The following is a 12,397-nucleotide window of genomic DNA, read 5'->3' on the forward strand; positions in this document are numbered from 1 at the left end:
CGGGTACCAGGTAAGCGCTGGTTCGGTGGCGCCAAGAACACGACCTCCCCTGGTCGTCCCTTCCTGGCCCATCCTCGTCCTCAGACCCTCCCGTGTCCTCGTCCCAGTGGTGTCACTTGGTGGGAACTAGCCTTGGCCACCTCCCCGAGGACCATGGCGGGCTTTTGCCCTGAGAATCCGGCGTGAGGGGCCGGACCGCTCGGCCGCGGGCTCCTGGTGCTGTGGCCCTGGTTCTTCCTGGACCGCCCGCCTCGGCCGAGGCCCCAGGGACAGCGGTCGGGAGGAAGCGCCGGGGCTGGGGTCCCGGAGGCCGGGGTGGGAGACCCCCTTCTGCCCGTAGCCAGCTGTTGTGACCTTGGGCCTCAGTCCCACGTCTCGAACGGAAGGCGTTTCGTTTCGGTCGTTGGGGGAACCTCCAGGTTGTACTTTTGAGCCAGTGGTTTTCCTGAACCTCTAAGGCAGCGATTCTCAACCTGGGGGTCGAACGACCCTTTCACAGGGGTCGCCTAAGACCATCGGAAAACACATATATAATTACATATTCTTTTTGTGACTCATCACTATGCTTTCATTATGTTCAATTTGTCACCATGAAAATACATCCTGCATACCAGATATTTACATGACGATTCATAATAGTAGCAACATTACAGTGATGAAGTAGCAACGAAAGTAATGTTATGGTTGGGGGTCACCACAACATGAGGAACTGTATTAAAGGGTCGCAGCGTTAGGAAGGTTGAGAACCACTGCTCCGAGGTGATGAGTTGGTTCTAATCAGCTATTTCCCAAACTTGCCAGATGGGAAGAACCACAGGGGATGCTTGCGGGTCCGTTGGATGCCCAGGCCTTTCTCCTGGAGGGTTGATGCATTCATTGCATGCAGGTCTCGTCCAAGAGCCCGGTTTTAACACCAGCCCTGGGTGATTTGTAGGATCTGCAGCTTTGGGAAAGGCTGGTGGCGTTCATTCAGACACGGAGTGCCAAGCCCTGGGTGACCCCGGAAGGTCACGGACTGCCCTCAAACCACTGTCCTGGCAGAGCCGTGCCGGGGTTTCTGTTGTCAGAGAAGCTTCGCCTTAGGAGGACGATCGGTGGAGGAGTAGGGGTGCCAGGAGCTGAGCAAGTCATTCTGTCAAGTTTGTGTTTGCAGTCAGACCCTGCCTGGTCTTTGTGTCTGCTTTGCACATGTCTTGCCAACCTGAGTCTTTGCATATCACTTTGGTCTCCCCTGCACGAGTGTGGGCGAAGCCCTCCTAAGCCAAAACCCCCCAAATGTTAAAATTTCACACCCATCTCTCCAGTTCCATAAAGGACTGCTCTGCGGGTTGTTGTTGTTTTTTTTGTTTTTTCCTGAGTTCTGTCCATTTATCTTGAGATGAGCCTCTTTTGTTTGTGGCATTAATATTTAAGAAAGAAAGGAGGAACTGAGTACTGTGCTATCTCCTGACCCGATTTCATTCTATACTCGCCTGAGTATCAAGTGGAAGAGAAAGTTGACCCATGCGGGGAAATTTCCATAGGATGAAAGACCTGGCTTTACAGTCATATGGACTTGGATTCAAACCCCAGCTCTTACTATATCCACACAACACTTACTAGTGTGTGACCTGGGCAAAGTCAGAGGCCTCAGTTTCCTGGCTGTCAAATGGGAATAATGCCTAGGTTAAGGTGTTTCTGAGATTCAATTGAGATAATGTATGTAATGTGTTTTTAAACACCCTGGCTATACTAAATGTTAAACAAAGACATAGTAGATACTATTGATCACTGATACATTGATCATATTTTGCTGAAAGGGAAAATATTCAACTTGCCAACCCTAATAACTTGTCTCTTTAAAAACACACACACATTAAGCTTGTGGTTGGGGTGTCTGCCAATTTATTTGCCTTTCTTGCTGAGTCATACTTCTGCCTAATTAGTGTCCTGCCTGTTATATATTCTGGTCAAGCTGAGCTGTCGCATATCAGAGAGGAAATAACTTTCTGCCTTCAAGCTCTTTACTTGACTGCCAAGTCAGGGTGCTCTGAGGAAGCCACCTGCTTTTGGGGTATGTTGGGGTTATGAAACCTTGGGATAATGGGCTCGTTCGTTTATTCACACTGGTATTGACAGGAAGATGCTCTAACATGGTCCGCATTCCCGGTCAGAATTAGGTTGTGATTCTAATCAATTTGATGGTGCCTCGTGGGTGAAATTGCACTTTCGTCTCTGCTCAGTCCTGACTCCCCTTTGCCCGGTGGTTTTAGGTGTGCAGCACAGCAGGGATGGCAGACTTTGGGGTCTCGGCTGGCCAGTCCGTGGCGGTGGTCTGGGATAAGCCCTCCCCGCTGGAGGCTCTGAAAGACCTGGTGGAAAAGCTGCAGGCGTTAACCGGCAGTGAGGGCCGAGTGTCTGTGGAAAACATCAACCAGCTGTTGCAATGTAAGTACCTACCCAGGTTGTCTTTACAGGGTCGGGGTGGGGGGAAGTGGGGAGCTTTCAACGGGAGTGCTGCACTTCTGATAAGATAACCGAGTTTTTGTTTGGGTGGCACATGATGGCAGTGGCCTGTCACCCTGCTGTTTTCAGTTGAGACACAGTGGACTCAGGAGTGTGGTTGATTTGTATAGCATGTTCTTGTTTCTTTCTTAGCTACGCCACTTTTTCTTTTAAAGCCACTCACTCTTTAGCTTCCTCTTTGACTTCTTCCCACGAGCATATCAGAGGATATGAAAGTAGTAAGACTGAGGGAGAGCAGGGCAGCAGTATCCTTACCCCCTTACTAGTAACAGTGATCTAATCGCATTTGCTGAACGGGTGGGTGTGCATTCTACAGGGCCAGGCGTGGCCTTGGTGGGGGCTCGGAGGGCTTGGGAGACAGCTCCTGGCGTCCGGGTGTTTGCTGACACCGTCTTCCTTCTTTTCAGCTGCACACAAAGAATCTAGCTTTGACGTTATTCTAGCGGGTGCAATTCCTGGAAGCTGCACTCTGCACAGTGCTGAGGTTCTGGCTGAGATGGCCCGGATCCTTCGGCCTGGGGGAAGTCTGTTTCTGAAAGAGCCAGTGGAGACAGCTGTAGGTAAGGAAGCCTTCATCTGAAAGACGGGACTTTCACAGGGTTGCATCTGTGCCTATGCTTGCTGCATCTCTCTGAGCAGGAGATACCATTTGGAGATCAATATTACAGCTGATCTTATCATTAGATATACATTATTGTAAAAAATCTGAAGCTACACATCTGAAGAAATGTGTGATCTCTGACCCAGTAGGTAGTAAAATAGAAGGAAACTGCCTATCTGAACATGGCTGGGTCCTTCAGCAGGTGAGCGAACGGTTAACCTTTGCTATGTCTATACCATGGGAAACCATGCAGCAGTAAAAGGGAACAAACTTCATATGTGAAACCCCTTGGATGAATCCCAAGGGAATCATGCTGAGTGAAAAAGCCAGTCTCAAAAGGTCACATGCTGTCTGATTTCGCTCATACAACATTCCTGAAATACAAAGTTACAGGTGATGGGAAACAAATTGGTGGCTGCCTGGGAGGTGGTGTGTGAGGCTGTAAAGGGCTAGTACGGGGGCTCCTATGGTCAGAGAACACTCTATATCTTGATTGTGGTAATTGGTTACACTAAGCTACACGTGTGCTAAGATTGCCTAGAACCACACACACATATGCACACACACGTGCATGTAAAGCTGGTGAAATTTGGATAAGCTCTGTGGACTATCAATGTCGGCTTCCTGGTCTTCATATTGTATTAGAATCGTGTAAGATGTTACCATGGGGGAAGTGAGGTTGATGGGTTCTCGAAACATCTCTGAACTTTTTAAACATCCTGTACATCCATAGTTGTAGTTGAAATATAGTGACTGGAAATGTGGGAGTGATGAGGTAATTATTGATTCATGGGAAACTATGATGGAATTCAGGAAATAAAAACCTCTCTTTTTTGTTCAAGTGGTAAAGTGTCAACGAGTTACTCAATTCTGAATTTTAACATTTGTTAACCAGACTTTGCATCAAAATGTGATGACTTATTTCACCAATAGAAATGAAAATATTTTGAAGTGTATGAAGATGTTTATGTGGGGATATAAAAACGTTGCTGGGAATGTAAATGTTGGGTGACTAAACACAGTGTCTTTCGTCAGAAGTATAAAAAGATAACACGATACTTGTTACGTTAGAGTTTCTAAGCCTCTTTCTAATCATTATCTAACAACCCTGGAAGGTTTGGTATTTCCAAGAAGCAGAGGGCTGTAAGAAACAATAATGGAATTACTATCTGAAACTTAAGAGTACTGGTAAGAGAATTTTGAATAACCAAGTCAAATTAAAATATCACCAAAATGTATGTACATTAAACAGAAAAGCTTATTATTGTTCTAATGCCTGATGACCCAAACAGGATAGAGCCTTTATTATTTTTCCTGCTTTGACCTATAAAGCTGCTGATTGGGGTTTTCCTCTTGGCAGTTAACGATAGCAAAGTGAAGACGGCGTCTAAGCTGTGTTCGGCCCTGACTCTGTCTGGTCTTGTGGAAGTGAAAGAGGTATGTTGGTGGACAGCCTTCTTTGCCAGGAACCTAACCCTGGGTCACTAACCTAGTACGTACCTCTTCGTAGACAATACAGAGAGAACCGGGGAAATAACAGCCCTGAAGGGGAGGTGGTCAGTTCGCTTAGACTAGGAACTAAGCTGGGAAGTGCTTTGCATGTGAGATCCATGAAGCCTCCAGGGACAAAACCTCTGGATAGTCCCCCCGAAGAGGCTCGGCTGGGGCCCAGGGGGGGGGGGGGGCATATTCTGGTCTCAGTGCTGGTTAGTGGTGCTGCCTGCTGAGGCCACAGAGCGGAGCACAGATCTCTTAGTGGACGCCAGTCCTAGGCCCCAGGGAAGGGCAGTCACCTAGATCATCCTCGGATATTTGGTGGGCGGCTGGTAGAGGTTGGAGGGGAAACCCCATTTTTGACAGTTCAGTAGAAATATTTTAATTAAATAGAGGTATTTATATTTCTACATTCTTCTCTGATGTTGAAATTTCCTTAGGTGTGAGGTAGAATAATAAAGTGAGAGCCATTATACCACTGATTTGCTACATGACTGAAGACCTTAATTTATTCATGCCCACTCTTTATTTTTCTTTTTAGTTTAAGTTTTTCCGTTTTTTATTCTAAAATAAGGAATGCTCACAAAAATTCAGTTAATGCTAAAGAATATTGAATATGAAGTGATGACATCCCAGTCCTTGCTCACACGTCTCTCCCCAGAGGAAACCGTTTATTATGTATTTGCAGCTACACACACACACACACACACACACGTATATACATATGTCATTACTTAATGTCAGTAAGGTCATATGTATACATTGTTAAGTCACTAGCTTTTTGGACATTTACCCGTCTCAGTGTATCATCCCTTGTTCGTCTTCATGATGTAACAGTAGTCAGTGCTACAGGTGGGCTGTGGTTCGTTTAACCATTCTATAATTGTTAGACACAAGGTTATTACTGTTTTAATGACACAGCACCCCCACCCATTTTTTTACTTTTACTGTCTGCTGCTACTTCCCAAGGCACATAGAAAGCATTTCCCTCCCCCTGTGGTTCTTTTCCTCTCAGGATCTAAATTTTACTGTCTTTATGGTGGGTCTGCTTCCCCGCTACAGGCTTAGATCCTATTCAACAGGGCCATGTCTGATTCATCTTCACAATACTCACCCAACCCTCACAATGAATTGCACAGTGCCTTATGCCTAATAGACAGATATTTGATAATGTTTTAAAACTTTGGAAAGTTTTAAAACTCCAAGTAAAATAGGCCCAAAGTAAAAATGTAGACAAAAGTTACACTCTAGGGTTATGATCAGTGAGAAGCTGATGTGACCATGAGGTGATGTCCGTTACTCCCGCTGTTATCCTGTGTACTACGTAAAACAGCGGTCGCCAACCGGTGGTCCGTGAGGTCCGAAAGGTTGGTGACCGCTGGTTTAAGGAAACCTTTGGAGCAGCGGTTCCAACCTGTGGACCACTAGTGGTCCATGAGGTCCAAAAGGTTGGTGACCGCTGACTTTAAACACAGAAATTAGGATTTGATACCCATATAGGTGGGCTTGGAACATCATTTTGTAGAAGGAGTGTGGCCTGATCCTTTTGATGTCTTGAATTCCAGCTGCATCGGGAGTCCTTGAGCCCTGAGGAGATACAGTCTGTCCAAGAACATCTGGGTTACCATAGCGACAGTTTGGTCTCTGTGCAAATCACAGGCAAAAAACCCAACTTTGAAGTGGGTTCTTCTAGTCAACTTAAGCTTTCTACTGCCAAGAAGTCTTCTCCTTCGGGTAAGACTGGACGTTCTTGTCTGAATAGGCCTGAAGGACACATTAGGAATTGAGCCAGAGATCTGAATGACGTGATAGATCTTTAGAGGATTAATCCTTCCTTAATTTCTGTCATTTCCAAATGGAAGAAATTAAGGAAGGACTAATCCTCTAAAAATGGAAGAATGCTTATTGTACTATTATCTTAGGCATTTTCAGATCGAAACAGAACTAACGCATAGATATTATCTAGTTCAGCCCTTCTGCACTGGAGGCCACTGAGGCCTCCAGATTTTATTATGTTGTTGTTTTTATTAATTTCAGAGAGAGGAAGAGAGAGAGAGAAATATCAGTGATGAGAGAGAATCATCAATCAGCTGCCTCCTGCACTCCCGCTACTGGGGATGGAGCCCACAACCTGGGCATGTGCCCTGACGGGGAATCAAACCATGACCTCCTGGTTCATGGGTCAATGCTCAGCCACTGAGACACACCGGCTGGGCGAGGCCTCCGGATTTTAGAGGCCTGAGTCACAGAGCTTAGTTATTGAAGTCTCTCCAGGCCCCAGAATTTTGATATTTATCCTCAGGAGACCTCATGGTGGTGTCATGATAGATAGGAGTGCCCTGTTCCTCTTCCCATGTGTCCTCTGCCTTTGTGCCAATAGAGTTAGCTTTTCTTCCTTTGAGGATCCTAAGATACTTGTAAAAACATTTCTTCTGCTCAGAAAATTACACTCCCCACCCTGCTTTGCATTTCCTATTGCTGTTTTTTAACGCCCAGGTTGAGAAAATTGTCCCAGCTCTGAGGTGTGCAAAGGTGTATACGTCCGGTCACACAGCTCTGTGTTGACTGTCCAGCTTACACCTTCAAGAAACCCTTGGGAATCCTAACCTTTGGGTTCATAGTCCCGTATGGTGGGAACAGCTCAGATGAGCAGTTTGCCCAGTGGAAGGTCCGAGCATGCAGTTGTGGCAGTGATCACTAGGGGGTGCTCTTACCCCCAGGCCCATTTGAGGACAGGCCTCACACTGAATTGGGATCTCAGCCCTTTTCTGGTCCTTCTTGGGCTCTCCTGTCCTGTAGAGGAACTCAGGAAGTGTGAGGTTTTCCCACCGATTTGTTACCCTGCCAGCATCAGCTCCAGAGCTTGTTGTCTTGTGTGTAATAGGTTTATGTGAGGCTGAAGCTGTGTGTTCATCATGCTTTTTGTCACATTCTCATTCATCTTCAATCACCTGCAGTAGGTGTACGGAGTACCATTAGTCCGTGTTCTGAGAGTGGAAACTAAGAGAAAGAGGAGAAAGCAATGTAGAGTGGAAGTGAAAGCATTAGACAGAATGGCATGTGTGGCTTTGTGGCCTAAGTGTCCAAACCTGCTTTCTAGCTATGCAATTAGGATGACAGAGGCTTCCCTCCTAAGGTTGTTAGCAGGATTAAATGAGATGATGTATGTGAAATGCTTCATATAATGTCTGGTACAGAACAATTTTTTTAAAAAGGATGGCTTCTGTGACTATCACAGTGATCCATCGGCCCAAGGTCCTGCCTTTTGTAAGTGGTAGAGCTGGGCCTTGAACCCGTGTCTTTTGACTCTCAGTCCAGTATGTTCTCTGCACAGTCTCAATAGAAAGCACTTAGGTTTGCTTGTAGTTTGTTTAGGCTTCTTAATAGAGCTCTTTTTCTTTTTTTGGTTGGACTCAGTGAAGCCTGCTGTGGACCCTGCAGCTGCCAAACTCTGGACCCTCTCGGCCAATGACATGGAGGATGAGGGCATGGTGAGTCGGCACCTGTTGATAGGTTTCCTTTAGGCCCCACGTTGGGGATGAGTGTTTCTGGTTTGGAGTGGCCTCTCTGGACTCGTGGGTGTGAAGGTGTTTAAAGCCCAGCATTGAGGCTGTGCCTATCACGGGCATTTCTCAATTAGGAGGAACCTCCCCATTAGTGGCCTTTGACATTTCTTTTCAGCATCTTTCCCCCACAGATTTTCTTGTTCTTACTTCAGGCGATACATTAAAGACGCTCGTGGGCATGTGCAAACTTGAAAAGAATTGTCAGCTGAAATGTTTGTATTGGCTCCTTTGGCCAAGTCACTGACACTCACTGTCTTCAAAGCAATACTCCATCTTTGATCGGTGCTTCCACAACAAAGTTGTTCACTTCTCCAACTATCGAAGTTATAGTGGCAAGCAAAGTAGATTATGGCTCGTGCCCTCGTAGAACTTACAGGTTACCTGTCCACACGTTTATCAAAGAATTACACAACATATGTATCATATTGGCCCTTTTCTCTGGAATTCTAGAGAAAATATTTTATTCCCCTTTTCACCTGACAGGCCTTCTTATACATACAGGGTGACCCAGAAATGTATCCACACACTTGAATAATTATAAAGGCAGTGTTTATTGAAGTATTTTTCATTTACCAGCTATCAGCTGTTCCCAGTGTAAATCGGTTCCCAGTCCCCTCACAGCCTAGTGCATCTTCTGTGGTGCTCAGCCCTGATGTGAGCATCAACCGGAAGGAGGATGGCGGGCGCCTTCTTACACAGGCGGTAAACCTGCTGCCTCCGCCTGTGGCCACCTCCACCTCTCCTTAGCAGAGAGTATGGCCGTGTCACTAACTGCTTCCAACACTCCCCAGGATCTCATTGACTCAGATGAGCTGCTGGATCCAGAGGATTTGAAGAAGCCAGACCCAGCTTCCCTGCGGGCCCCTTCCTGCGGAGAAGGGAAGAAGAGGAAGGCCTGCAAGAACTGGTGAGTGCTGCCCGCAGCAGATTCCAGGTGCTTCCAGGCTTCTCGTCCCTGCGGTCACAGTGCTCTGTGTAATTACAGCAGAGTCTTCCTGCAGGTACATTCTAAAGAACAATAAAACGAACACCCAGGTACGCCTCACCAGGTTAAGAACCAGAGATATTACTGGTACCTTAGCAGCCACCTCTGCATGCTTATTTCAGAGAGAGAGGGAGAGGAAGAGAGATAGAAACATCAATGATGAGAGAGAATCATTGATCAGCTGCCTCCTGCACGCTCCCTACTGGGGGCCGAGCCCACAGCCCACGCATGTGCCCTGACTGGGAATCAAACTGATTCATAAGTTGATGCTCAACCAGTTTTCACATGTAGGTGGATAGTTTAACCACCTACATGTGAATCTCCAGACAATATATTATTTGTGAAGGACTGAAGAGTAAGCCCCAACCTGAGTAGACAAGGAAGGATGGATATTCCATATCTCAGAAGGCTCCCAGGGAAGAAAGATCGACAGGGCCCTCTGCTCTGGCTTCTTTGAGAATCTCGCAGAGCAACTCCTGGGAAGTCAGTGGGAAGGAATGAAGAGGAAAGTCTGCGTACATTTGGTACTGCCAGGATTTGGAGTTTCTGGGTGGTGGCCAGTCTCACTCATCAGCCGCTGATTCCCCAGCACGTGTGGCCTTGCCGAAGAACTGGAAAAAGAGAATTCCCGGGAACAGACGAGCTCCCAACCCAAGTCGGCTTGTGGAAATGTAAGTATTGTTGCTTAGTATTCCCCAAATCCTTAGCGGTCTCGGGCGTCATCCTGAACGCCACCCAGGCTAGCTCCCGCTGTAGGGAACTTCCTGCCCAATATTTCAGTAATCGGTGAACACGTGAGAACATGTATGTAGGTCTTCATGGGGCAGCACAGTTATCTCTTAAGAGGGTCAGCATGCTCATGCCCAGACGGGGGCTCTTGTTTCTTATTTTTGTCCCTTCCTGCTTCCTGGTGAACCTGAGGTTATTCATCCGTTCGGCTGAGCTCAGCTGGTACTTGAATGCTGAAAATATAGAAATATGGCCTAAGGAGCTTCTCTAGGCCATTGTTCTCATAGGACCAGAGATCTTTAAAACTCTTTTGTCTGGGCCCCCAGGGGACCTACAGATGCACCCAGCCATTTCCTTCAGCCGCTGAGGCCATAACATGAAATTAGGGATCCCGTCCTAGCCCCTATTCCTGGCATAAGCTCCCTTTATGATGGTCTCTCCAGTATATTACAATATATCACTGTATATACTATTATGTCCACAGTGTTATCTGGGCGACGCTTTCCGCTGCGCCAGCTGCCCCTACCTCGGGATGCCAGCCTTCAAGCCCGGGGAGCAGGTGCTCCTGAGCAACAGCAACCTCAGCGATGCCTAGGAGGGACCCGCGGGCACACGGCTCCTCCGGCCACTCCTGCCTCAGACCCTGTCTCTGCATGGGCTCCCTCTCTCCGAAACCCGTTTGCAGGGAGGGGCTTAGGCAGAATGAAGCCGGCTGTGGGGTGCAGGGGTGTGTAGTGCTGCTGTGGATCAAAAGACCAAGGTGTCCTGGGCCGGTTACCTGGGCGGGCCGGTTTCTTCATAGTGTCAGGGAATCGGATGTGTCCTGGAGCGGTCCCCCTCCCAGGGTCATCGTGCTGATCATAACACTCCGCGCCCAGGCTCCCCGAGTATTAACTCCGTGACAGGGCCCTGCCCCTACTCTGTGCTCAGTGGGCGCCGCTACGTGTCTTACAGAGTTGGTGGCTTACTCACCATGCAGTTCCTGGTGACGTGAGTCAAGGGATTCGTCACCTCAGGGCACCAAGGGAGTCAGTCGGGTTGCTGTGATCATAGTCCCTGTACCCCTTCACCCCCACCCGTGTTTTCGTGTGTTGCACCTGTGTTCTGTTCATCTGCAGTTACTATTAAACTCGTGTACTTCCACGGATCAGTTGTGACGAGGGGATGTTTGTGGTGTCTGACAGACGTGCAAATTCAACTTGCACCACAGAACTTTCTGTTTTGGAGACTTTAAACTCGTGTTTCCACGGATCAGTTGTGACGAGGGGATGTTTGTGGTGTCTGACAGACGTGCAAATTCAACTTGCACCACAGAACTTTCTGTCCCGCACAGTGGGGCTGGTCCTTCCAGGGACCGGGCCTCTCGGTCTTCTTTAGAAGAGTCCTGGCTGGAGGAAGCAGGACAGAGACCTGAACCCACAGTTCCCCTCTCTGAGCAGGAGACCCTTCTCGTTACCGCCCTCACAGACTTGGAGTGGGTCTGGCCAAATAGTTGGGAGAGTGTGTGGGTCTGAGAGCCCTGGATTTTCCTATCTTACCAATAAATAAAAGCGTTCTTTGGTATTAGTGCTCGAAGCTTGCTTTTGCTTCTCCTGGTCCCGGCGGGTGGAGCTCAGTTACGGGTGTGGCTAGATTCTAGTTTGACTGCGAAGCCCCTATGGTGGGTCGAGTTCCAGGACACCCCTTAGCCCCCCACGCCCGGTGGATGCCTGCCCTTGTGTTTGAGCGGGGCCTGTGAGCATGGCGGGCCCTCACTGCTGTGGCGAGATCACATTATGTGGCAGAAGTGGGGGGGTTTGCAGGCGTGAAGTCCCTAAGGGACCATCAGTGAAGGAGTATCCTGAGTGGGCCTGGCCCGAGTGCTGGGCCTTTAGAAGAACCAGAGAACGAGGGTTTCTCTGGCCTCCAGTGCCGTGATGTGAGATCCCGGGCGAGGGACTGCAGGCAACCGCTGGGAGTCGAGAGCAGACCATTGAGGGTCTTGGAAAGGTTCTGCAGTGAGAGGTGGGCAAGATGGGGGTGGGGCTGCAGGAACCCCCAGGCCAGGGAGCTCCCCAGCTGGAAACGTCTGTGGAATTGGGTCAGAGACTTAAGGGGAAGTGTGCGCAGCCCCTCACCGGGCAAGAGGTAACAGGTGAGCACAGAGGCTGGTCTGGGAGGAGATTGGGGACTTCAGGGGTCCAACAAGAGACCTGAGAGAACCCAGACAACGCTCCCCAGAACCCCTCCCTGCTCATGCACCACAGAGGGGGGTGGTCTGCTGAGCCTCTTCGTCCACCCCCCCTGCTCTTACCTCAGCCCCACCCCTGTCTAGGCCTCTCACACCAGGGCCTCCCTCACCGAGTGTGGCCTGCCCCCAGCTACCTCTGAGCCTCAGCTCCCTTTCTGACCTGGATGGGGCAGGACCAGATGTTCTCTGAGGGGCCAGCAATGTGACAGCCTGGGGGGACAGACACACTGACACAGACTGCGGCAGAAAGACTTTAATCGGGGCCCTTTCATGCTTCGGTTCCAGTT

General features: G+C 48.6%; 1 protein-coding gene across 1 annotated transcript; it reads left to right on the forward strand.

The window, feature by feature from the left end:
* The first annotated feature begins 1,947 nt into the window (after window positions 1-1,947).
* CIAPIN1 (cytokine induced apoptosis inhibitor 1) lies at window positions 1,948-10,567 on the forward strand. Its single transcript, XM_005873519.2, has 9 exons — window positions 1,948-2,053; window positions 2,253-2,427; window positions 2,913-3,065; window positions 4,467-4,543; window positions 6,166-6,334; window positions 8,018-8,091; window positions 8,958-9,073; window positions 9,741-9,822; window positions 10,365-10,567. The coding sequence occupies exons 2-9, from the start codon at window positions 2,271-2,273 to the stop codon at window positions 10,473-10,475; spliced, it is 939 nt and encodes a 312-aa protein (XP_005873581.1). The 5' UTR covers window positions 1,948-2,053; window positions 2,253-2,270; the 3' UTR covers window positions 10,476-10,567.
* The last annotated feature ends 1,830 nt before the right edge of the window (window positions 10,568-12,397 follow it).

Source organism: Myotis brandtii, unplaced genomic scaffold (genome assembly GCF_000412655.1).
Source record: "Myotis brandtii unplaced genomic scaffold, ASM41265v1 scaffold411, whole genome shotgun sequence".
NCBI lineage: Eukaryota > Metazoa > Chordata > Mammalia > Chiroptera > Vespertilionidae > Myotis > Myotis brandtii.

What these genes read in the sequence shown, in the direction of transcription:
- CIAPIN1 (XM_005873519.2), top strand. Translation starts at nt 2,271, where the DNA reads ATGGCAGACTTTGGGGTCTCGGCTGGCCAGTCCGTGGCGGTGGTCTGG. An exon ending in CAAGAAGTCTTCTCCTTCGG is followed by an intron (nt 6,335 to 8,017) that starts GTAAGACTGGAC and finishes GGTTGGACTCAG; the next exon opens with TGAAGCCTGCTGTGGACCCT. An exon ending in CCAAGTCGGCTTGTGGAAAT is followed by an intron (nt 9,823 to 10,364) that starts GTAAGTATTGTT and finishes TTATGTCCACAG; the next exon opens with TGTTATCTGGGCGACGCTTT.